The sequence below is a fragment of the Alosa pseudoharengus genome, unplaced genomic scaffold (assembly GCF_046254945.1).
Source record: "Alosa pseudoharengus isolate Yale_2024_CS ecotype anadromous, Long Island Sound unplaced genomic scaffold, YU_APseudo_1.1 YU_APseudo_1.1_scf_3, whole genome shotgun sequence".
Taxonomy (NCBI): domain Eukaryota; kingdom Metazoa; phylum Chordata; class Actinopteri; order Clupeiformes; family Clupeidae; genus Alosa; species Alosa pseudoharengus.
In genome coordinates, this window is record NW_027468718.1 from 21544270 (window position 1) to 21571438 (window position 27169).

The 27169-nt window shown below is 40.2% G+C and overlaps 1 protein-coding gene across 1 annotated transcript; it reads right to left on the bottom strand.

Moving 5' to 3' along the window:
* kcnj3a (potassium inwardly rectifying channel subfamily J member 3a) lies at nucleotides 1-27169 on the bottom strand. The gene is made up of 3 exons (XM_076263562.1): nucleotides 26492-27169; nucleotides 25712-25928; nucleotides 1-656 (listed from the first exon to the last, which is right to left on the bottom strand). The coding sequence occupies exons 1-3, from the start codon at nucleotides 27167-27169 to the stop codon at nucleotides 1-3; spliced, it is 1551 nt and encodes a 516-aa protein (XP_076119677.1).

Genomic DNA, 27169 nt, shown 5'->3' on the forward strand with positions numbered 1-27169 from the left:
TCACGTGAAGCGCTCCGAGTTCATCTTACGCAGTTTCGGGGGTAAGTGGCCGTCCATGCGCCCGCCACAGCCCCCGGCCATCCGCTGCAGCTTGGGTGGCAAGTCCGCCACCGACTGGCTCATGGGGTCAGCGCCCATCTTGGCCGTCTTGGCCGAGCCCATGTGCCGGTCGGACGAGTCTAGGTGCCGGTCGGCCTCTAGGTGCCGGTGGGCCTCGGCCACGCCGGGCACCGAGCTGATGCGCTGCAGCTTCATAGGCAGGTCGCCCAGGCTGTAGGTCATCTCCGACGCGGTGCTGCTCATGCGCAGCAGCTTGCGCGGAAGCCCGTCGCGGCCGGTCATCTTCTGCAGCTTGGCCGGCAGCTTGCTGGTGGCCGCGGCGGCGGCACTCTCCGTGTCCTCCAGGAGCTCCAGGCAGTCCAGGCTGTTGCGCTCGCCGCTGTTGCACAGCGAGGGCGCCATGAGTGGTGAGGACATGAGAAGAGCCTCCTCCTGCTCCTTGACGCTGTAGGGTGGCGTGGGCACCTCGAAGGTGGCATGGAACTGCGAATAGTCCACCTTGAAGAAGCCCTCCTCCAGGGAGATGACCGGGAAGAAGCGGTGGCCCCACAGGACCTCGTCCTCCGTGTAGGAGGTCCTCGCCTGGCACGTCATGCCTGTTCATACCGACGAGAGATGATAAAAAAAAATTAAGGTACAAAAATTACAACAAACAACAAACCCACATTCTGTTTACAGCTCTTTCAGGTGTCCAGTGCAGATGAGTCCAATCTATCATCCAGACCCTGGTCAGATCCTCTCACACATTCAGTCATTTAAAATATGCAGACTTGGCATATTTTTTACCAGACAGATACTGTAGATCAGACTTGGGCAATGGTGGTTTGTGATGGGTGTTTAATGTTCCCTGTTACAACAATACCTTACAATACAACCCACCCGGAGGTATAGGCTATTTTCGACCAATTCTCTGACTCTATACTGGTGCCCTGAGTGTTTTTTACCTGCACACTGCAAAATGGAACTAAAGAGCTGATCTCCCCCCAAACTAAATGAGTGCTGCACAACACAGCAGATCTTTTTGTATTTGAAAATAATGCTAAGAAATGAACACTAATGTGATGTGATAATTGGATAGATTACTTTCAACAGGCACCAAAGGCACAGCCTGGTTTCACACTTAGATAATGCCTGATCAATTATTCATTAAAATCAATACAGACACCGTCTGTGATTGATGAACAAATGCCATTGTGAAAAAGGTATGGCAACACAACACAAAATGGACCACCATTGAAGTCTCTTGAGGTCTCTGAAGCAACCACAGAGAAAGTAGGTACTACATGTTTTAAATAACAAGCTTTCCATAATGCAGGTTTTTAAAACCCTATTAGACATAATATATTACACTTTTACTCTCATTTCTTTGAGCAAGTCAACAATAAATCTGCTTCATACTTCTATTTTATAGCGATCTATACTAGGCAATAGGCTGTTAATTAGATGTGTATGGCATTGGCTATGGTCAACTATGAGGTCCTTAATCTTTTAGCGCTTCATCTTCTCTTCATCTTCCACATCCTCTCCCCAGCACCGTAAGACAACAGATTAAGATAATGACTTACTCTTAAGAATGAACCCCACTGGGTATTCACACACAGGAAATGAGTAGGCATAGCCTGTAGCCATTTGTTAAGTGTCTCTTTAAAAAAGTCTCAATGCAGTCTTTGTATTCCCTTTTGGTGATCTGACAGTTATGAATTAGAGGATCAGCCACTAAGAGATATCAGACAAAGCTAACAAAAAAAAAAAAATTGTCCCCGCTTTCTTTGGATAGCGGATTTTAACATATTTTTTATAACAGATTAAATATCCATCAGCTACGCCTTGCTATCAACTATCTGTTAACTCAAAAGTCATGACTTGACTCTAACTCTTCCTATTAAGCCCACCAACAATTATCAGATTGTGGAGGAATCTCAAAAAGGTTGCTAAAGAAATGAAGGCAGATTTAATTAGCTAGGGGCATCATGCTTGCCTGTACCAATAAGGAAATATTTTAAATTCCCCACATAATCCAAAACAAACAGATGAAAATTATACAATTGTCTGGTTTACCCTTTTATATTCCAAGAATAAGGTAATTTACCTTGTATAATTTATGTTAATTGGGACTTCCCTCACTGTTTAAAAAACATGGGCACACTAGTTTTCTAGTTTCAGTTAAAGTTGCCTCAGAAATAAATGTAATTGAATGCAAATGTAATATTCTTCATATTGTACACCCTTAGCTGGAATCTAATTGGTCACCTGCCTACTATGTGGTAGCATACATTTGATTTTTATGCTATGTTTAAATAAACAGGTTTAATACTAAACCCTGGGCTTCATCAATATTTGCTATCTTAACAATACTTCTGCAGCTGACCTGCTCCATATAACATTTCCTTTGATGTGTCATTTGATTGCTGCAATGATTCTGGTGGTACCATAAATAACCCCAAATCACTGGCAATAGATGGATCTCACATTAATTTATACACACACATTTTTGACTATTATACTGTATATGCAATCTGATACATGTTATTTATGCTTCATAGTTACTCAGTTGTGCTGGTCTTGGTGTTACGCCAGGAGAAAATGTTCTGCCTTGGCATTGATCAAATGAGAGGTCTTGGCATGCTATTTGCTATTCGCAAATGCGAACACTCAGATGTGAGGATGACAGATGTCACACCAGCACCAGCGAAAGTGACTTAATTAAAAACATTTCATTACTTGAACAGAATTCACAACCACTGGCTGCAAGGCTGGAGAAGTCTTTAAAGAGGTTATTTTGCATCATCCTCATTCAATATTTAAAACCACATTTGCTTGTTTTTCACATTTTTATGAGTTGTTGTTAAGGACACCATTTACAGAAAGACTTTCTTCCTTCTTTCACCGCAAGTAGTGCCAACAGTGCTGTTTAGGGGGTCTTTGCAAAGGGGTAAGTATTAACTGTAATCTAGTTGGCATACTGATTTTAAACATAGACTCTGTGTGTCACTTTCAGCCATAGTGCCTGAAATCCTGATCAACACGCAAAAAATGAACAAAAAACATTGTTACTAACAGATTTACACATTAGATCTACACCTTTAATCCTTAACTACCCTGTGAATCCAATCTTACAAAACACAGGAAAATATTAAATGTATTAAGGGTCATTCCGTGTGAAATCACCCAATTTCAGCGCAATTTGGTAGGTGACCCTCTCCGAAAAAATCTGAAAAAAATCACATGTGTTTGTAGACCAAATCCATGCATAGATCTTAAATAGTATATCTGTATAACTAATCGTTGCAAAACTACAGCCCTTTGAAACTTCAAGTCATTTTAAGCATTGTGGTGAACAATCCTTTTTGTTCAACTTCCAGCATTATTGGCTCTTTTGGTATTTCACACACATTAGTGAAACTATGTGAATAGAAGTACATTTTCCTGTTGAATTAAAAAATCCAATCGGATCTGACGTATCTTGTATACTTTCCCCTCTGCAAAGCTCTGAAAATGGCTATAAATTCATAATGTGAAAAGACATCATCACCTTTGAGGGCTTCTCATTCAAAAAGTATGTGACACAAATTCATCAGATTTTTTTCCTACACATATATGTATTATAAGGTCCTGTCCATGCATTAACTTTGGTTGTTATCATTTTCATATTTTCAGAGCATTTTTTTAAAATTGGGCTTGATTTTCAAAAAGCCTGTTTTCATCTTCTCATTTCACCACGTGGACAGTTAACAGGATTTTTTTTAATTTTACCATATATCATTCTGTATGTGAGGATCATCTGCCCAACATTTGGGCTTGTTGCTGAGTTTCTTCATTGAGATAAGATTTTTTGGTAACGCTTTAGAATAACATGTGCTTATTAGGTATTAACAGTGCATAATAAGCAGTTAACAATTCATTACTAACAGTTAGTTAACTGTTGTTATTCTTTAATAACATTAACTAACTGATAACATGCAGCTTGTAAGTGATAATAAGCAGCCTTTTAAGTTACTTACAAGCATATTTGTTAACAGTTGTAAGTGTTAACAAGCAGCTTGTTAATGCTTGTTAATGGTGTATAAGACAAAGAGCTGGATAACTAATACGCTTATAAGACCTTTCTTACCTATTTGTAGTAAATTTTGCAGCCCCCCAATCTAAAGCGAGGACCATGTAGCCTAAAGTTCCACAAGCCCAACCTTCTATCTCTCTCTATCTAGCTTGGTTTAGCTGTGAGAAATACACCTTCAAAATTGTTGCAGAGAGCAGGAATCGAACCCCGGTCTCCCGCGTCAAAGAGTGCTTCGCTACTTGTTGAGCTACACTAGCCTATTGTTCTTAATAGGCTGATGGAAAATATTCTGATGTTCTATATCATACTAGCTATGCTTTTTACAAATATGTTTCTGATGGAAAAGTGGTGTTTAATTTCCATAATCTTTGTTCAGTGAACGCATAAAACAGTTTGTCAGCAGTATAAAGATATGCCAGCTTTGTATATAGTTTGGTTACCTAGCAACCGAGGCTTAAAGACGATAAGTGGGTGCGTTCAAAGCTCTGGTTTAAAGTTGCAAACATAGGCGAACGTTCGTGATCGATTTAAAACATGTTTCAGTTTGCCTTGAACAGAGGCGAACATTCGTGGTCTGTTTCTGCATTACAGTTTTTCTCAGTCGCTTTGGTGCTTTTTTCAAATTAGAATTAAAATTCTCATAACTATTAGTTCAACCTCCACAACATTTAGTCATTTGTGCACATCATAGTAGCAATTTCTCCTTCCTCTGAACAAATTGCAAATGCTTTTGGACATGTATCAGTTGCTTTCATACAATTCTCTGCTGTTTTTTAACATTATCATTTGCTTATGTCATGTCAGTCAAATTTAACTATACTTATGAATGCTGAATAGTCGTTCCCAATAAAACTAATAGTCTTAATTTCATTGCTTGAGTCATTACATACAAAATTGTTGAACTAGTTATCAAATTCTGTCACAATGCTGTAGAATTGCAAAGAGCATACAGTAAAAATGTACATATTCAGTGTCTTGTACTCACTTACTCACCTAACTACAGCAATGTGTAACTTTACTGTAGTTTTCAAATGGCTGTACAAGTACTGTATAGTGCTGTCTTGAGCATGTTCAGGTAGTGTCACCGAGTTCTGACCTTTTTTTGCATTGGAAAACACTGAGAGAACTGTCATAATGAAAACATGACAAAGCCATTTGACTATCTTGTTCATAAACGATGGTGTCAAGACTTCTCATTTTGATGACACTGACAGTTTCATTGACATGAATACCTGCTTTTGAGGAATGGACTATCCATTTTGAGCAAGTGACGTGCTTTTGCAGGTCATCCACTAGGTTTTGCAGTTTGCACTAATTGTTTTGAGAATTGCACTAACTGCTGTGCAAATGTTAATAGTGATGTGAGAAAAGCACCAAAGCGACTGAGAAAAACTGTAAACACCACTTTTCCATCAGAAACATATTTGTAAAAAGCATAGCTAGTGTGATATAGCACTTCGGAGTAGTGTAGCTCAATAAGTAGCGATGCACTCTCTGATGCAGGAGACCGGGGTTCGATTCCTGCTCACTGCAACAATTTTAAAGGTGCATTTCTCTCAGCTAAACTAAGCTAGATAGAGAGATATAGTATAGAGAGATAGAAGGTTGGGCTTGTGGAACTATAGGCTACATGGTCCTCGCTTTAGATTGGGGGGCTGCAAAATTTACTACAAATAGGTAAGAAAGGTCTTATAAGCGTATTAGTTATCCACCTTTTTGTCTTATACACCATTAACAAGCATTAACAAGCTGCTTGTTAACACTTACAACTGTTAACAAATATGCTTGTAAGTAACCTAAAAGGCTGCTTATTAACACTTACAAGCTGCATGTTAACAGTTAGTTAATGTTATTAAAGGATAACAACAGTTAACTAACTGTTAGTAATGAATTGTTAACTGCTTATTATGCACTGTTAATACCTAATAAGCACATGTTATTCTAAAGCGTTACCGATTTTTTTAAAATATTGTCTATAAATCCACTGAATTTGTACTGGATCTGCAGTACCACTTTGCACCACATGTGGTGCTCTTTTAATACAATGGAAGTCAATGGAAGAGTAAGAGAGTCACTTGCACATATCCAATCTAAACACACAGTTTATGGTTCATATGGTTCAAGTAAAAAGGGGTTTCTAAAATTCAGTGCATTGTCATCTTTTTACAAATGCCTCTTGGATCCACGAGTCCTCAAACCTTGTTATGAATACTTGTGATGGAAACACACATGGTCAACAAATACCTTGATGAACTGAATTTTAGAAACCCATTGTTTGATTGTTTGTTAAAGCACTGATCTCCATCTTGATGCTCTTTGTCTATGTATCACAGAGGACTGCATCCCAAGCATATGACGATGAATATAGACTTTGCCTAACCAGCTGGCTAAAAATTATTAAAGTGCTCACATAGGCACTGATAGGTTGAAGCTGGTGTAGAAAACTCATTACAAAGATGGTAATTATGCTAAATCCTCTTGCTGCATGTATGATGACCAGTCAGTCTTATGTGTGTATAATTTACTTGATCAGTTTATTTTCTCTAAATAAGATTTATGTATGAGTAGTATGTTGTTCATGTTGCAATAATTATTTGGACCAATTCAACTATGAACCATAAACTGTGTGTTTAGATTGAATATGTGCAGCAAACAAGTGACTCTCTTACTCTTCCATTGACTTCCATTGTATTAAAAGAGCACCACATGTGGTGCAAAGTGGTACTGCAGATAAAGTACAAATTCAGTGGATTTATAGACAATATTTGTAAAAAATCTTATCTCAATGAAGAAACTCAGCAACAAGCCCAAATTTTGGGCAGATGATCCTCACATACAGAATGATATATGGTAAAATTTTTAAAAATCCTGTTAACTGTCCACGTGGTGAAATGAGAAGATGAAAATGGGCTTTTTGAAAATCAAGCCCAATTTAATAAAAATGCTCTGACAATATGATAATGTTAACAACCAAAGTTAATGCATGGACATGACCTTATAATCCATACATGAGTGGGAAAAAAATCTGATGAATGTGTCACATACTTTTTGAATGACAAGCCCTCAAAGGTGGTGGTGGTGGTGATGTTTTTTCACATAATGAATTTATAGCCATTTTCAGAGCTTTGCAGAGGGGGAATTACACAAGATACACCTGATTTGATTGTTTGGTAACACTTTATAATAACTACACACAATTCATCATTTGTTAAGCCTTTGTTACTTATTAGTTAATGGTTTGTTCATCATTAGTAATTTCTTGTTCATACATAATTTATCATCAGTAAAGCATTTGTTCACACAGTTATAAATGGTTTGTTCATAGTAAATAAGCCTATATCTAAAATATGTTTATAAATTATTGTTAATACTTAATAAAGTATGCAATAATATGTTGTTGATGAAGTAATATTTCCATTATTTAACAGTTGTTACATACACATGCACTAATGATTAGTTAGGGTGAGGATACATATTTTATAAACCACTTCTTAATACTATAATTCATGATTAACTCAGGAGTTACAAGTGGTTAGTTAATGATATTTTGTCTAAAGTGAGGACTTTCTATTCCTTGCAACACATTTTCAAATGAGTTGTAAAGATTACATTCACACTCATTCATTTAGCAGACAAGTGACATACAAATGTCAATTAAATCAATTGACACAACAGTGAAAGCCGGGAATCAAACCCCCAACTTTTCAGGCTACTGCATGCTAGTCCAGTACCTTATCCACTAGTGTAGTGTACCTTGGCCCAGATAGAAACACCTACAACTATGCAAGAGTTTCTGTTTTCTTCTAAATGCTCTATTCTTTGTTTGTAAAGCATTATTCCTACATTAATTCTAATCTGTAAATCATGTTTACACACAGTTAAAAATGGTTTGTTCATAGTAAACACGCATATCTCTATTATATTTTTGAATTGACTGTTGTAATACCACTGGACAGAGGTAGTGTAGTGGATATGGAGCCGGGTTAGCATGCAGAAAACCGTAAAATGTTGGGGGTTCAAGCCCCGACATCCACCAATGTGGCTTTGCCCTTTAATTTCATTGACACGTGTAAGTCGCTTTGAGTGAAAGAGTCTGCTAAATGAATAAATGCAAATGTAAACTTTATAACTCATTTGTAAATGTGTTGCAAGGCATAAAACGTCCTCACTTTAGATGAGCTCACAAAATATCATTAACTAACCACTTGTAACTCCTGAGTTAATCATGAATTAGGAAGTATTAGGAAGAGGTTTATAAAATATGTATCCTCACCCTAACTAATCATTAGTGCATGTTTATGTAACAACTGTTAAATAATGGAAATATTACTTCATCAAAAACATATTATTGGGAAAGAGCTTGGAGTGCAGGGGGATTTGAACATTATTCATGCCCATCGCACTTATCAAGAACGTAAAGACTTTGTTCGGCCCATTATTGTTGCCTTCCTTAATAACCGCACTAAAAGACTCGTCTTGCAAGCTGCCTGGGCAAAGAATGTCATGCTAAATAATACACGGATTTACTTTGATCACGACTTTACCTTCAAGGTGAGACAACAAAGATCCCTGTACAAGCCTATCAGACTACAGTTAAAAGCCCAGGCCATCAAAACTCATATTCTGGTTCCTGCTAAACTAAAAGTTTTCAACGAGGACGGGTCTGCAACAATCTTCCCAACTCCGGCTGCAGCAATTAAAGAACTGGAAGAAAAAGGATTATACAAGGCCGAACACGAGAAGCCGCGCTGATTAATGAACTCACACTGGAGGTATGACTAGAAAACACAATGACTTGGACATTGATCTGGTTTTTCCTATTTACTTAAGAATGCCAATGTAGCCCTTGAACTTTATTTTTTGGTTACTTTCTTTGTTCATATTTCTCCTTTGCAGAGACAAAAAACAAGGAGACATTAGGTGTTTATTGAAATGTTTAAGTAGGCCTAAATAGTAGGAACGCTACTGTTTGTGTTAAATAAAAAACTTTATAAAAAAACCTAATGATTTGATTATAGCTTTCTCGGATACTCAGTGACAGCCTAATGCTATTCTGGAGCTAAATAAGTTTATTTAAGATGGACCAGAAAGCGATTGTTTGGTTATTGCACTGACACAAATGGGGGAGGGGGGCACTCCATACGCTGCCTCAGGGTATGTAGCCTAAACTAACGTGGTTACATTGACCCTAACTCTTAGATAAAACAACGGTCACCAGAAGATATCACCCAGCAATGGGGTGGTGCAGATGGAACTTTTTTGTTGGTCTATATGTGAGTGAGGATGTGTGTTTTACATGTGTTAAATGTAGTTTTCTTGTTTTTCAGTTCTTTTATTTCATAAATCCTACCTGTCATGCTAGTCTGATTGGTTGCAAGAGTATTTTCTTTATTTTTTATTTTGATGGACCGCTATGGATAAAACATTAAAAGTAATAACTTGGAATGTTAAAGGTATAGGACATCCTATCAAAAGGAAAAGAATACTTGCGGCTCTTAAAAAAGAGAAAGTGGGTATAGCCTTATTGCAAGAAACTCACCTTTCACCTGAAGAACATCTTAAACTACAGAAAGATTGGGTTGGACAGATTTTCTTTTCATCTTTTAAAACAAACAGCCGAGGAGTTGCCATTTTGTTTCACAAATATATACCCTTTGAATTAATTAATCAGATTTCAGATACAGAGGGGAGATATATATTGGTGAATGGGAAGATTTGGGGCAAAGAGATAACTATACTTAATATATACGCTCCTAATACAGATACACCTACATTCATTTCTGATATGGTCTCTCTTTTGAATACACAGTGCATAACATTTGGATTGATGGGAGGAGATTATAATTTAACTCTTTCATATCTGGATAAATCCTCGCACTCTGGAGGTTCCAACCCTAAATCTGCAAAAATGTTGCGTGCATTGGGATCAGAAACAGGGTTAATAGATGTATGGAGAGAAATTAACCCTACAGAAAGGGATTATACCTTCTTTTCCAATAGACATAAATCTTACTCTCGTTTAGATTATTTTTTTCTTCCTAAAAAATGTATGAAGTTTGTTTCATCTTGTGACATACATGACATTTCTATATCAGACCATGCAATGGTCTCCTTGGATATTACTTTAATTGAAGCTTATACATCTAAAATGTGGAGATTTAATAACATGCTATTAGAAGATGAAATTTTTTGTAAGAGAATGAGAGAGTACATTGAAGATTTCAATACTTACAATTTATCACCTGATATAGCCCCATCCATACTTTGGGATGCCGCAAAAGCTACTTTCAGAGGACACATTATATCATATTCCTCTTATAAAAATAAAGAAAGAAAATCAATTACTAACGGTCTAAAGGAAGAACTACTATTAAAAGAAGCACTACATAAGCAAGATCAATCTGAAGAAAATTGGAACAAATTAGTTATAGCCAGAGCAAATTTCAATTTAGATCATTCAAACTATATAAAGCAAAAAAATATGTATTTGAAACAAAAAATGCATGAATTTGGGAACAGACCAGGTAAACTATTGGCACACTATTTAAAAAAGGAACAAGCTAAGAGAACTATAATGTCCATTAAGATTGAAAATGAAGTAACATACGATCCATTAGGAATTAATAAGCACTTTTTTGATTTTTATAGTGATTTGTATAAATCAGAAAATATTTCAATCCCTGAGGCAACAGCCTTCTTAGACCGTCTGGATCTACCACAGGTTACAGCCTCAGACCAACAAAGCATTAATAAAAACTTTTCTGAGGAAGATGTCCTTTCTACAATTAAATTATTGCCTGCCAATAAATCCCCAGGACCAGACGGTTTTTCGGGAGAATTTTATAAAACTTTTTGGCCACAACTTAAATCAGTTTTTATGTTAATGGTCAATGACTTCTCTACTCATAACACTCTTCCTGATTCTATGAAAACAGCTAGAATCTCGGTTTTACTGAAAGAAGGTAAAGACCCACAGAGTTGTGCCTCCTATAGGCCTATAAGTTTGCTTAATTGCGACTATAAAATTATCACCAAGCTGTTATCGAAAAGATTAGAAGCAATTCTCCCTAAATTGATAAAATTGGATCAAACTGGATTTATTAAAGGTCGTTACTCATCTGATAATACTAGACGGCTGTTTAACATCATACATTATCTGAATCAGGATAAAATACCCTCATTATTAATATCACTTGATGCTGAGAAGGCGTTTGATCGTTTAGAGTGGGATTTTTTGTTTTTGGTACTAAATAAATTTAATCTAGGCTATAATTTTATTAAATGGATTAAAGCAATATATGACACTCCAAAGGCAACTGTTTGTACGAATAGTGTGGAATCTCCCCCAATGCAACTAGGAAGGGGTACCAGGCAAGGCTGCCCTCTTTCCCCATTATTATTTGTTATTGCTTTAGAACCGTTTGCTGAGATGATCAGAATTAATCCTATGATAAAGGGAGTGACTGCAGGTACACTACACCATAAAATTTCACTATATGCCGACGACACTCTATTATTTGTTACTGAACCTATGTCAACTCTACGCCATGTTTTGGTAGACATTCAAACATTTTCTAAGACTTCAGGGTATAAGGTTAATTTACAAAAATCAATTGCTTGCCCTCTAAATATCCCACATGGAAATAATGTTAAAGAAGAATGCCCCTTCTCTTGGTCAGTAGATGGCTTTAAATATCTTGGAGTACAAGTGACACCCACCTTGGACAAACTATTTCAGGAAAATTACAACCCTTTGCTGGAAAAATGCAAAAAGAAACTTCAGACTTGGTCGGCTCTCCCACTGTCCTTTATTGGGAAAATCAATGCTATCAAAATGAGTATACTCCCTAAGTTTATTTATGCATTTAATATGTTACCATGTTATATTCCCTTTGCTTTTTTTAAGCTAATCAATAGATGTCTAACAAAATTTATATGGAACAATAAGACCCCAAGGATTAAGCTGTCCACTTTAACAAAGTCATGTATGAAAGGAGGGTTAGGACTTCCAAACTTTCTATGGTACTACTGGGCCTGCCAAGTTAGAAATATAATAAGTTGGAAGCTGGGAACTAGTTCGCTTTGGGTCACATTGGAATCACTAACATGCTATCCATTGGAGATCACAACAACACTTTATGTTAATAAATTGCAGTCCCTGATGAGTGTAGGGATGCCCCCTTTACAAACTACATTGAAAGTTTGGCAGGACTGCAATAGGTATTTGAATACAGAAAGCCATATAAGCAAAGAGTCTCCTATTGCATTTAACCCCGACTTTCTAGCTCTCTCTCAAACTGATTTTCGAAACTGGACATTTCATGGTCTGAAAACTTTTTCAGACATGTTTGAGGAGGACTCTGAGTCCATTAAATCCTTTACTGATATTTGTGCAGAATATCAAATACCCAGAACAGACTTTTTTAAATATTTGCAAGTTCGTCACATAATTGTATCTTTACATAAAAAGGGACAACTTAGATTCTATCCCACTGAGCTGGAACAATTTATTATTACTGCTACTTCGGTTAAGGGGAAGATATCCCACCTGTACAGAACTCTATCTGAAAGTTCACAGAACTCTTTTTTGTCTCTGAGAACAAACTGGGAAATGGACTTTAAAATGACTTTCAGTGAAAAAGAATGGTTAATTCTGTGCACCCAATTTACCTCTCCTTTGACTACAAACATTAAAGTTAAAGAAAGTAATTATAAATTTCTGTATAAATACTATATAACTCCAGTGAAGCTTAATAAGTTTGATGGCACTAATTCTCCTATGTGTAGAAAATGTGAAACTGAATTTGGAACATTTATGCATTTATTTTGGCATTGTAAAGCTGTTCACTCCTTTTGGGAGAAGATTCATAAAGCAATTCAGGATATGTGTAACTGTACTTTTGAGCTGTGCCCTATGTTATATTTGTTGAATTACGATGTGGAAAATAAGTTTCCCTATACAAGAAAATGTGTGTTTATAATGCTTTCCTATTTTGCTAAAAAATGTATACTTAGTACATGGATTTCCCAGTCAGGACCCACTTTAGGTCAATGGCTGGAACAAATAATAGACTTATTGCCCATCGAAGAAATCACAAGTAAACGACATTCAAGACTGCAAGATTACTTATCCACTTGGTCCTTAATATTGAATTATATACATACTATAAAATGACTTAACTTAGATTGAATAATGGATAACCCACAGACTGTGATAACGTAGGATTATTATTATTATTGTTCTGATTGTTATTGTCTTTTTTTTTTCTTTCTTTCTTTTCTTTTCCTTTTCTTTTTTTTTTTTTTTTTTTTTTTTTTTTTTTTTTTCTGTCCTGTAGATGTGTCTAGATGTGTTGTCCTTGCTGTTTTGTGTGTTGTCGTGTTTCGATGTGTGTGTGTTGTATGTGCTAAATTGTGAATAAAAAAAAAAAAAAAAAAAAAAAAAAAAAAAAAAAAAAACATATTATTGTATCATTTATTAAGTATTCATAATAATATATTAACATATTTCAGATATAGGCTTATTTACTATGAACAAACCATTTATAACTGTGTGAACAAATGCTTTACTGATGATAAATTAAGTATGACAATAAATTGCTAATGATGAACAAACCATTAACTAATAAGTAACAAAAGCTTAATAAATGATGAATTGTGTGTAGTTATTATAAAGTGTTACCGATTGTTTAATTCAACAGGAAAATGTACTTCTATTCACATAGTTTCACTAATGTGTGTGAAATACCAAAAGAGACAATATTGTTGGAAGTTGAACAAAAAGGATTGTTCACCATGATGCTTAAAATGACTTGAAACTTCAAAGGGCTGTAGTTTTGGGAGAGGGTGACCTGCCAGCCACTGGGTGATTTGACACGGAATGACCCTTAAGTAGTATACTCATTGACCCCTGAAGACCACAGAAATGACATCCGACCTCTGAATTTCACCTTCAGTGGAAATAAAACTGCAAGCCAGCGGCACTTAAGCAGCTGCAAGCACCATTCGTACCCATTAGCCACAAAGAGGTTTTGGAATGCATACATCAAACACTGTAATTAGTCAATAATGCTTGAGTGGTATTAAATGAATGTGGGTCCATATAATTAAGTGCCTGTTAATGAGAGGGTAAACTGTGCTTCAGTAGGCTTCTTAGACATTCCGCTCTGGCTTGACCATACTCTCAAGGTCACAAAACAATTTGGCAATGACAGGTCATGACAGTCACAGATCTGTGTGTGTGTGTGTGTGTGCGACTGAACATCGAGTGCGGTTGGGGTATTTCCGCCGATGATTTCTGCTTTACTGGACGAGCAGGATGCGAGTTCTTTTCAGCATATGGAAATATGCCGCCGCCATGACTAAGGCGGTGTGAGCCGATAAGAATTCAGGGCTGGGAAACCAATTGAGGATAAGAACCAGGAGAGCTGTGGTCATTTGTGTCATGCAGTTTCCCTCCACTCCAGACTACCGGCTGGAAGAGAGGCTTCGCACTGTTTCCCTAAAAAGCCATAGAGGAGGCCAGTGCTCCTGTTATTTCATGATTTGCCAACACAGCCATGTTTTTGTTCAGCTCTTCAATATTAATATTACTGGGGTACACTGCACTGCACCAGCCAGAAACATCAGAAAAAAATACCATTAGAAGGGGATAGCCAGGATCCATGGGAAATGACACATTGAGGATATGAGAAATTCTAAAGTTGATTTATGTTGCCTCCATAACAATGTAACATGAAGTGAAACCTGGTTATCCATACCATATATTTCAAAACAAAGAATTGCTTTATATTTAGCCTGACTAATTCCATTCTTGGTTGCTATATGAAGAAAGATATTCTAAGCATTGCCTTGAGTAAAAAACCATCAGGGTAACATGCAAAGGATCACAGAAAATAATGAAGATGTGGGCACATTTTCTTTTCTTTTACTTTTAAGCTATGATTGACTACAGTATGGAAAAATAATGAAAGCTCATATGTAGGTACAAAGTCTCAACTCCCACTATCTGCAATACAGAAAGGCAATCATAACAGACAATGAAAAAGAAAAAAACGCTTGTGTGTTATGTAATTATAAGTCACACCTGACTACAACTGAGAGTTTCTATGACAACGACTTCTCCCAGCACACACATATGGCAGGCTATATAAGAAAACAACAATAGAGTACTTGTGAGCATGGCAAAAGGCAAATAAAAAACAACCATACACACAACTAGATGTTCTGTACTGCACACAACTAGATGTACCACAGTTAATGTGTGTGTGCGTGCCTGTGTATGTGTGTGTGTGTGCGTGCGTGCCTGCGTGTGTGTGCATGTGTACTGTGTGTGTGTCTTTATTTGTGTGTGTGTTTATGTGTGTGTGTTTATGTGGTGTGTGTATGTGTGTGTGTGTGTGTGCGTGCGTACAGTATGTGTGCATGCGTGTTTATGTGTGTGTGTGCCTGCATGTGTGTGTGTCGGTGTGTGTGTAGCTGATATACAGTAGACCCCCAAGAACGGAATTCCACGAAACTTGGCATGCATTCAGAGGGTGTCATAATGAACCTACACTTCAAATTTGTGTGCAGTTTGCCCCCCCCCCCCCAAAAAAAAAAAGAACAAAAGAAAAAAAAAGAAAATCCTCAACAGACAAAAGAATGGCAACAAATGATACTGCCTTCTGTGCTGCTTATATCTCCCATAAGCACTTCTTACAACCATCAGAGGACAAGCTAATGTCTAGAATTACTCCAGTGACTGATGAATTAATACTGGAGAAAGGGGATGCATCTCTCGTGTTACCGTTACACAGCAGAGACAGATGTGGGAGGAATCCCTGAATGGCTGGTAAATAGCCTCTACCTAGAAATAATCACATTTGAAATGTACACTTACAAGACGAACAACAACCCTTCAATTGCATTAGCTGACATAAATGCTGGGTTGCGGGGAGTGGAAGCGGGAAGACGGGCGTATGTGATTTGCGAGTATACGTCGAGGGTTGCATATACATCGGCGTGGAGGAGGGTTGAGAGAACGGAGGGGACTTGGCAGGGTTTCTCTGCGGCAGCTTGGCAGAGCTACTGGCACACAGAGGGGTGCGAGGATGAGGGAGAGAAACAGAGAGAGAGAGAGAGAGAGAAAGAGAGAGAGGGAGAGAAAGAGAGAGAAAAAGAGAGCGAAAAAGAAAGAAAGAGAGACAGGAAGAGAAAGAGAGGAAGAGAGAGAAAGAGAGGGAGAGAAAGAGAGGAAGAGAGAGAAAGAGAGGGAGAGAAAGAGAGAGAAAAACAGAGCGAGAAAGAAAGAAAGAGAGACAGGAAGAGAAAGAGAGAGGAAGAGAGAGAGAAAGAGAAAGGGAGAGAGGGAGAGAAAGAGAGAGGGAGTGGAGGCTTGATGGAAACGGCGGAGGCTCATATCCATATTTCCAGCATGGCTTTGACATCCTTCACGCCTGTCACAGAGTGAGTTCACCTCGCTGCTCCAATGCTCTGCCCATGCATTATGTATTGCCATCACGATGCACACCGCCCCCCCCCCCCACACACACACATACACACACACAATGCCAAACTAAAAAAAGAGCCTGATTTGAATTCATGTTTACAACAATTAAAACACTGTCTCCCATGAGGCTAATCCTGACGCACATGTGCACTCGCATGAGATCCTATTGCAACTGAGATTGCTGAGATTACCATAATTCTGGGCTTAAACCCTTGAAGGCAAGACAATGTGATGGAGAGACTGACAGAGTGAGAGAGAGAGAGGGAGATGGAGATAGAGAGAGAGGGGGAGATGGAGAGAGAAAACAGAGGTGGGCTTTTAGAGTGACCTCTCATCTCGTCTTATGACACAGGGATCAGTGGCTGCAAGACATCTTCGCATACATGTACACAGCGAGACAAGCTCACATGGGCACACACACACACACAGACAACAGAAAGAGGCTGTCAGAACATCTTCCAGACGGGCATCCTGGGATTTACTAGGCAACTCAAATGTTCTAAATAAGAAAGGCAGGGAGGAAAGAGACAGCATGGATCTGGACAATCAACTCGGCGCACAGCTGCAAACCAGCATGGCCTGCGTGCGGGCATCACAAAACAGCCTCTGCTGCCTGGCCTCGAGGGGGAAAAATCAGCCTTCACCTACACCCTCTTACTCTCTCTCTCGCTCTCTCTCTCTCTCTCTCTCTCTTCTCTCTCTCTCTCGCTCTCTCTCTCTGTCCTCGACAGTGCTCCTGTTTCCGTCACATAAACAACAAGCCCTAGTTGGTTAAACGTATTACTAAAGAGCGGGAAGGGGGAGGGGGGGGTCACACATTTGGACTTGCCTATAATCCCTGCCTGGGTGAAATGAAATATTTAAAGGCAGCGTTGCGCAAGATTAGCACGGAGAGAGGGAGACACAGAGGGAGAGCGACGGAGTGAGGCGGAGGGGGGAGCGGGCGAGGGGCGAGAGGAGGACTCCTAAAGTCTTTAAATGGAAATCAGTCTGTAAAATTCACCACTTTGCAAAAAACGCTTACAGTGAGTTAGTAAAAATAGGCTTCTTTTTTTTTTTGTGACGGAATTTCGAGTATGCCTACTCTGTGACACTTGTGTGCATGAAAGTGTATTCGGAGAACGGATGTCATTTTTTCCCCCTACACCTAAATAACCACCACAGCCACAATTCAGATCTACAAAAGCCATCATTTGTTTCTATGGTGACCACCATCAGCTGTTGGAATCCAGTTCCTCTCCCCAAAACCTGCTTTGACTGGATCCCTTCCCCCAGCGAAGGATTCAGATCGTCTGCTTACAATACCGGTCTCTCCTCCATTCGATGCCGGCGCAGTCCTCAATCAAAACAGCGACTGGAGACTGTAGCCCCCCGAAGGGTAAAACCACAAATACAGGTTGTTGCTGTGCTGAGGCTGAGGGGGCTTGGCTCCACATCGAGGGAAATCCATTGCCTGAGAAGAGCCACGCAAGAATGGCGACGTACCACCAATGTGGGGGGATGGGGAGTTGCTCTGTGGGGCTAAGTGCTCCAGCAATAACACAAGCAAGGAGGCAGACCAGGCGAAAGGGCTGGTGGAGAGGAGTGTCTGCGAGAAGTGAGCAATGTGGGTCCAGACAAGCCAAGATTGCAGCTGAAGAAAGAAAGGAATAGGAGGGAGCGAGAGGTGATTTAACACAAGGGGGATGGAGAGAAAAAAAGGCCAGTATAAAGGGGGGCAGCCATTACCTTAAGTCTCTGCAAATATTGGCCCCGAGTTCGATAGTGAGAGACTGAGGATGGGAGAGAAACCCAGTGTGTATCGCACGGCTGCTCATAAGGCAGAATGCCGCTTGTGAGAGCGGGTATCAGTGTACCGGAAGTACGGACTGATGTGTGTCTCACTGATGGTCCACTGAAGCAATACATGGAGAGACTGAAATAGAAACAAACACACACACACACACACACACACCTCTAGAGGATCATCTCACGAGAGGGCTCTTCTGAGAACAACACGTTCATGTGCTTGTGTGTTTAGACCCAAATCGATTAATGTGGACTTCAGGGACACTCAGACAAGATCAATCAATAGTGCCAGGAACCCAAACACTAAAAGCTAAGCACAACCTTTATCACTGATGATAACAGACCACCCCAAAACAGACATCCCCTCTCTGTTTGACCATGGTTTATCCACCCGAGGTCAGAGCGCTGTCATCCTGAGAATGCTCCATCTTTGCCTGCCGTTAATTAAAGTACCATTACTATTTTGCCTGAATCCCTTCTATTTGTCTCATTAACTTCATCATTTACTTTGTTTTCTGTAAAAAAAAAAATGTTATATTCTTCATCAAACAAAACAAGTACAAAGAAAAATAATGCTGTCACTTTCTCTCTTAGTGTGCCTCTTATGATCTGGATGATCAAAATACTTTTCCATCATTGAAAAACTCTTCCACACTCCAATTATTGTGATGTAGAGACAGTATTTCTGACATGGCAAAGCAATCAGGATATGGCCTTCATGACCCCGACACTCTTGAAGAGGCATTCGATCCCTAACACATCTGAATAGTCCAAACAAGCATTGTGTTTGTGGGACATTACCTTTCTGACCGTAATGTGCACTCTGGGGCCAATTATCTCTGAATTGTGCTCGAGCATAGCAACTGATTCTGTGTCATGGCCCTTTCCTTTGAGTTGCTACACCTACCAAAAGATATAAATATATCAGAACATACACACATATATTGTGGTAATATTTATACAAATATATAACTACAGTACAACAAATATATATATAAACAAACGTCCACTGTGGCGTGACGACTACTCCACAACCTCCAGTGATTTATTGCTATTCAGCAGAATCATGACAAATCCCTAAAGAGACAATTACCTTCCCCCTTCCCTTTGGGAACAGCACATGGTTCACCCAGAGTGTGTAATGAATCCCTGATGCCAGAGCTAGTTCATTGCTATGTCAATTATGAGGAGTCGTCTCCCAAGCGCAAATTACTAGATGGGGGCCATAAAATGCTGAAGCCCTCCACCAACTCCTGTCCATGTGTGTCCAAGACGGGACACTGGGATGACAGAGAGGGGGTATCCTGCTGGGGAGAGTGCTGGTGAGAAGCGTGCCAACACAAACAGCTCTATTTTTACAGTAATTGTGGGCATTCTTTTATCCTGGGCATTACCAAATGCACCCGAAAAAGCCGCCATATACAGCATAGCACAGTCGCTTGATCATTGTGGTGCCGACCGCCTAGTTTCCTCAGGGAACCACATCTAGTTTGGCCCCCTAATATAGCCCAGGGATGGCTGTCAATCCCAGAAACTACACATAGGGATCAGGAACACGCCTTAATGATGTTAATGATGTGGTGTGCCCACGTATAATATTCATTTCTGGCCAATGTATTGTTTAATTAAGCAATGACATTTCTGTCCAATATTACTTGCGTCGTAATCAATCACAGGGACCAGCTTTAATCATATTTAATGCTGGAGCTGATTTTTATAAAGATTTTTCTGCCATTGGCAGTTCAGAATCGCAAGAGGTGAGTTAATAATAAATGAATGAGTAAGAACATGGACAGCTACTGTGAACTTTAAACCGCTTAGGGGAGCAGGAGGGCAGTGAAGACGGTGGCCCAGCGAGCTCCTTGGAGGGGCCCAACACGGCTCTGTCGCGCTCTGACCCGTGGCACATTAGACTTAATTGGAGTCTCCCGTCCTCACCTGCTCAGAAGCCTGACCGCCCCCTGCGAACCCACATTAACCCCCCTGAACCGCAGGGCCGCACGAAGGACACACTCCGAGTGTAATCATTCAGAATGAATTACAGTCACTCACTCTCTCCATCTTCTTCTCTCCTGCTCTCTCTCGCTCTCTCTCTCTCTCTCTCTTCCTCTCTCTCCAAGGGCTGGCTATTCTACCTGCCTTTGCGGGCTCAACTGCACAGCTATTTACCCGGGGTCTGTTGGCCTGACACCAGGCGCGTGTGCTGCTGATTCCTGGGTGAGACCCAGCTCCATGTCTCCCGGGCGACGCCGTGTTGTTTTGGACGCGGTTGTGGCAGAGCACTTATCGAGACCCGGCCATGACATGCCTTGTGGATTGTTCCAATGCCTTTATCCGCTGAAAGAAATACCATCTGACTCAGGATCACAGGAGTGAAATAAGGGTCTACATGATTGTGAGTGTTACAGGGGAGTGAGAAATGGGACTCTCTCTCTCTCTCTCTCTCTCTCACTCTGTATGTGTGTGTGTGTGTGTGTGTGTGTGTATGTGTGCAAGTGCGTGCTGTGGGAGGGCCAGTTTTTTTCCCAAAAAATCAAGAGCAGGACCTGCATCAATCCAGGGGGGAGAAGCATTTGCCTAAAATAAGCCGGCGATTTCGTCTCGTTCGCACTTTGAGAGGCATGTCTCATCAAGCAAATCAAAGTGCTATTCACACATCATCCAGGGAACTGCACTGTCAGAGCAGACAGGCACTGATGGAAAGACGGGAGCAAGAGTTGGCCCTCCGACCCCTCGGGAGAGGGCCTGATCATGTTTCAGCAGTCCACCTCCAGAGACAACACAATGGAGCTAAATATAGACACACTGTCTGAGCTGAAACGAGAATAAACATATTTCACAATTCCAGACAAGGCGTTCACGTAGACTTTATAAACCTCTTAAATGTAACAGAGCGTCATTTGTTTGTTTGCGTTCTTGTCTCATTTTGAGGGAGTACTTTTGGACATTCATGTGAACTCAAGTTGCAGCTCATGCTACGCATGGCAAATAAGAGATTCATGTTGCTTTACAAATCCTCAAAGTGCAGGTGGGCATTCAGACCCATCTGATTCCCGTTTAATTACATGTGATGACAAACAGCAGAGACTTGCTTTTCATAGGTTTGCCACAATGGTACCAAATGCAAAAGGAAACAGCATAATGAGAGAGAGCCATAAGCTTTTTAAACAGACAAATGGAACTGAAACAGGAATGTTTTCATTGCATCATAACAAAAGGAGAAGTAACTGTAATTAATATCATTTTTTTATGGGAATGGCTGATGCCAATGTATTGCATCTAAAATGAAGATTCACTCCCCCTTCTTTGAAATGTCCCAATTAAGGCAAGCAAACGGGTATGTCCAGAATGCATGCTCCGCCGGACAGGCTTGCAGACACATGCAGACACATTAACAGAGAAAAAAATCCATTGAATTCATTCCAACACAGAGTACTGTATATAGCCTCCTACCACCCACACAAATACTGGCAGAAAATAAGACACACAAACACGCACACACACACACACACACACACACACACACACACACACACACACACACACACACACACACACACACACACACACACACACACACACACACACACACACATACACACACACACACCGAGAACAAAACAGTACACTCAGACAATATGAATCTGCTACAAAACATGCTAATGATGATAAAGCATATTCACTTGTACCTAAGTGAAGAAACCCTACACTTGAAAGAAAATTATGTCTACTGAGCCCAAGACAAACGCGAGGTGGAGGTACACTGTCAGTACTCCATTAGCTCTACAAATCCTTCTCAGACAGACATCAGAGTCTTTGTTTTGTAGTAGGCTATAATTTTATCCCCTGCCTCAGCTTCTCTGATTCTTTATGGATTTGCTCAGCAGATATAGTGAAGAGTGGCAGTCCAGGGTACATCACCCCCAGAGAGTAACCGAGTATCCCTCTACGATTTTTGCAAATGTGAAAATAGGTTGGGAGCCTTTCTCGGTCACGCCTCTATAAACATGTAATCAAATAAAAAGAAGGTTTGAGGAGCTCTGCTATACTATTCATGGGTTTGTCGTGTCAGCACTTCGTCGAACAAAATCAACTTTGGAACACACACACTCTGTGGCGAATGAATGAATGGCTACAGAGCAGTTATTAGAATCAAACATTTATGATCTGCATAATTGCGAGAGAGAGAGAGAGAGAGAGAGAGAGGGAGAGAGAGAGAGAGAGAGAAAGAGAGAGAGGTAGGGAGAGAAAGAAGAAAAAAGAATGCCGATGCGGACTTATGCAAATGATCAAATTCACAGCACACCAACTGTATTCACAGAACTACAAAATTCTGAGAGAGAGAGAGAGAGGTCACACAGACGGACTGCTGATTTCTGCAAGACGCCTTCAATGCACCCGGCCCGCCGAAAGCAGCCCCACATAGATATTCCCGCGACTTGTAAAAAGTGTTGCAAGTTTTTGCTGTTCTGATAAAAAGAGGCCCAGAGTGACAGGCAGCACTGATGACTGCTGACGAGGAGGGATCGCTCCTGCCGCTGACAAACCTTTCAGTATGTCTGTCACATCCACACACCCAGCTTACTTGCCAAAAACAAACCCAACAATAAAAAAAAAAAAACTGAGAAAAGAGGCGATAAGTGGATCCCACTGCTGGGAACAGGCATGAGACCACAGCACAAAATGGCATGATAAATGCATATAATTGCCATGCCATTCAAAATCTGGGGACCTCGATTGCAGTGCAAGTAATTTAACTTCCGAAAATGAGAAATGATCGCAATCTCGCCTGAGTGATTCAATAATGTTGCTTTGCATTACATTTCACAGTTGACAGAGTCTTATCACCTGGAAAATAATTTATCTGGGCTCTCACTCCTACTCATGCTTCCTTTATGCACTTGGGTTTGGACAAGTCCTTCCCTATTTAAGGGCCTCTATGGTTACACTTTCAGTAAGTCACAGCGTTCTTGATACCCAAACTGATACATCATTGGGGAGAACCATATAACCGCATAATGAGGTAGGAATCTCCCCCACCTGGATGATACCACGGCCACCTCTGTGTGCCACTATGTTTACCACACATTGGCTGTCTTGCGCGAAGGTGACAGATGACAGACAGATTACCAACTGGCTGCACTAGATATGATTCAGGAGACCTTTGTAGTGAAAGTGCCCATTGGGTGAAGTGTTGCCAGAACACTGGGGATGCCACCCATACACTTTTACAACATGCATCTTGGGGTTCTTCTATAACCGCAGTGGGCTGGGGCCTCGGTGTAATAGCTCCCATGGGTGCCAGTACCCGGTTGCCAAGCAGCATCCCAATCTCTGCACTCATCAAGACAGGCCAACGGTTGAGTACCTTTATTGACCCTCAGCTTCAGTAGCAACGCTTAACCATACTTAGTCTCCTGTTCAGGCACTGACCAGTCTGACACCTGCTTAGTTTCGGCAGGTCACCAGTTGTGAGCTACAGGGCTGTGTGAGAGGAGAAAATAGTCCATTGTTCAAATTTCCCTGGGATGGAACACCGATCATATCTGGATGGCAGGTAATGAGAAGTTCATTTTGCAAGAACATCAAAACAATAAAACAATACCACATGATACATTCTTGCCACCCAAAAGACTTCTTAATAACATAACACCCTGCTTTAAATGGTATTTGATCTCTGATTGAGCACAAGCTGCCCCTCAAATTCAGATATCATGAACCTGTAAATGCCATGCCACTTTAAAGAACCTCAGTGCATCGGATCCTGTCTTAACCTCTCTGCGTCTGTGCCTGCCTGCCTGCCTGAAGCCCTGCACTGCAGAGCTTCACAACCTCCCTCCGTCCCTAAAGCTGTCCTCCTCCCCATAAAAGGGAAAATGTCACATTACATCAAGCCAGCTTCATGCCTGTCTTTTAAAGGCCTTAAATATACAGCCTTGCATATAGGCACAAAAACTAAGACTTGCCAGGATTTTTTCTAGGTTTCTAAATAAATCCAAGTTTAGCTGTTCAGCTTGAAATCTTGAATGCTCAAGGAAAAAAAAAAGGGGGGGGGGGTTGCTATGGAAACAGAGTTACAATGACCAGAAACGAAGTCTTGGGACCCAGACATGAACATTATACTGTTCATGTGCCACCAGCCTCTCCATTCTTTATTCACACATGATTGGTGAGTTACGACTGACAGAGGGTATTGAGGTAATATGAGACTCACATGTTCCAACTGACTCCACAACTCACAAGTCAATATAAAGGATGCCACTACTCACACATGTATTTTATTTGAAGGATCATTTGTTTTCTTTTGATAAAAATGGTATGCTTCTCTCATACATTGTCCTTGTTATTTGCATCTTGGTATTTCCTATAGCCTACTCTATGAACTCTATGAGTAAGTACATACATGTTTTTTCTTTTATTGAAACCAAAGGGCTTCAGGGAGTCTGAAGTGCTTTACTTAATCACACTATGCCCAGTCATCCCAAATTATGTAATGACATTTCATTAAGAAGGCTATGAGGCCTGTGAAAACCTTATACCATTACATCTCTCCCTATTGGTTATCTTTGCAAGGCATCAAAAATATTTTCCATGTCTGCAATGCCACCAATCTCTATTCATGCAAATAAGATCTAGCCATGTCAGTGGTGTAAACTTATTTCTCATTTCTCCAATGGTGTCCTATGGTGACATTCTCTGAAGACAACGATGATAATCTCAGTCTTGTCAAGGCTGCATTGTGTCAGCATATTCTCTGTTCCATTACCTCTGGTGTTGTATATTCAGACCCTGAGCTATTGTTCTAACAGCAGAACTGGCAATGACAAATGAAGTAGTCAAACTTGTGAGGGTCTTAATGTTATGTTTCATAAAGGCAAAAATACCCTTTTCACGTATCCTTTCTGCGAAATATCAATACTGGACACAAAAAAGAGGACTGTTATTCTTATAAAGGATACTGTACAATCTGAGAGATCAGTTTTTGATGCAGACAAACTGTCAAAGCCAAAACAATGTTGGTAGGCTGCTGTTTAGTGTATGACCAGCTACTGAATGATGCAGTCCTCAATAGTTCAATAAAATCAGATCAATGAAATGCATTTAAGGGTCACTGGTGTGCCCTGGCTGTTATAATCCTATCAGTCAGCAGAATAACCACCATGCCCCCAAACAGCTCTTCATTTCAAGTCTTCTAAATACCACTTTTCAATCTATAGTCTAATTCTTACTAAATATGCCACTCCAGTTTAACTGTTACTAGTTTCAAGTCATCATTTGGCACTTTATAATGACACATGTGATAAGACTGGACTTACCTGTAGTTTCCACAATGCCTTCCAAGATCACTACAATTTCAAACTGCTCCGTTTGCATGGATCTCTGGGAGAGTTCGTAGAATGGACTTTTGGTGTCGATCACGTGACAGATGGTGAGCGGTGACACGAGAAAGAGCTGATCCGCCCCGGTGCTGAAGCCCACATCTAACTCTAACTGATCCAGCGGAAGAAACTCGCCTTCGGGCGTCTGCCGAGACTGTGGAAGCGTACAGAGAGAGGATGGAATATCGGTTGAAAACCTACAACTCAGTGAACTGTGGTGACAGCTTTTAGCCTGGCAATCACAGCAATCAGTCATCAATGAATAGATGGAGGAAGGTAATTACATTAAAGGTTAGCATCAAACACTGCCAAGAAACAAAGTTTATTTTAAAAGGGTGCAGATTTCGCACGCACACCTCACAAGATGTCCTCATGAGCATGCTGTGAGTGCGTCAGTGCGTTTATTCCAATGACTATAATTCAGTCTAGATTTGTCCACAATGCTTTGCAAAACTTTAACAGTTAGCCTACCATAGAACTGTAGCCTGGCCTTATTTAGATTACGTCATTACATTATGTATGTACACAAATTATCCATTATAATGTTTAGATCATTAGACTGAAAATGGGTTATAGACTAATTCAACTTGGACTAATGATTGTCCATTTCAAAACTCATATTTCTGCATTTAGGCTACATGAACAGTTTATGAAAACCAGCGTGCTTGCTTTACTTAAATACTTCACTTGTTAATCAAGATTAGGGACTAAACTTACTTTGAGCAATTTGCAGCGTATCTGTGCTGAGACCATGTGGCTGTTGCGCAGGTTACCGACTCTGAACATCAGAGTGAGTTTTCCATCCCTCATTGAAATGGCCGCGTGTTCACTGAACATTAAGGTCTCAGCTCTTTTCTTGGGCTGAGACATCTTAATGAACATACAGCCGATTAAAAATGCATCGACTATTGATCCAAGAATTGACTGAAACAGAAAGAGTATGATCCCCTCGGGACATTTGTCTGTGATGTATCTATAGCCATAGCCTATAGTGGCCTCGGTCTCAATAAAGAAAAGGAAAGCTGATGGAAAGTTATAAACATTGGCAACACATGGCGTGTATTTGTCATCGTGAGTTCTGTTGAGGTCTCCCCTTATGTAGGCAATAATCCACCACATAAAGGCCATGAACAGCCAAGCCACAGTGTAAGTTAGGATAAAAACGAACAAATTATATCGCCATTTCAGATCTACCAGTGTGGTGAAGAGATCTGACAAATATCTGCTGGTCTCTCCACCGAGGTTTCCATGCTGGACGTTACATCGCCCGTTCTTGTCCACAAAGCGCTGCCTCTTCCTTTTCTTCTCTGGGGCTGGCTGGTTAAAGCCAGAGCCGCTAGATGAGGTGGTCACTACCTGATAATCGTCCCCAAATTTCTTTCGAAGTGCAGACAT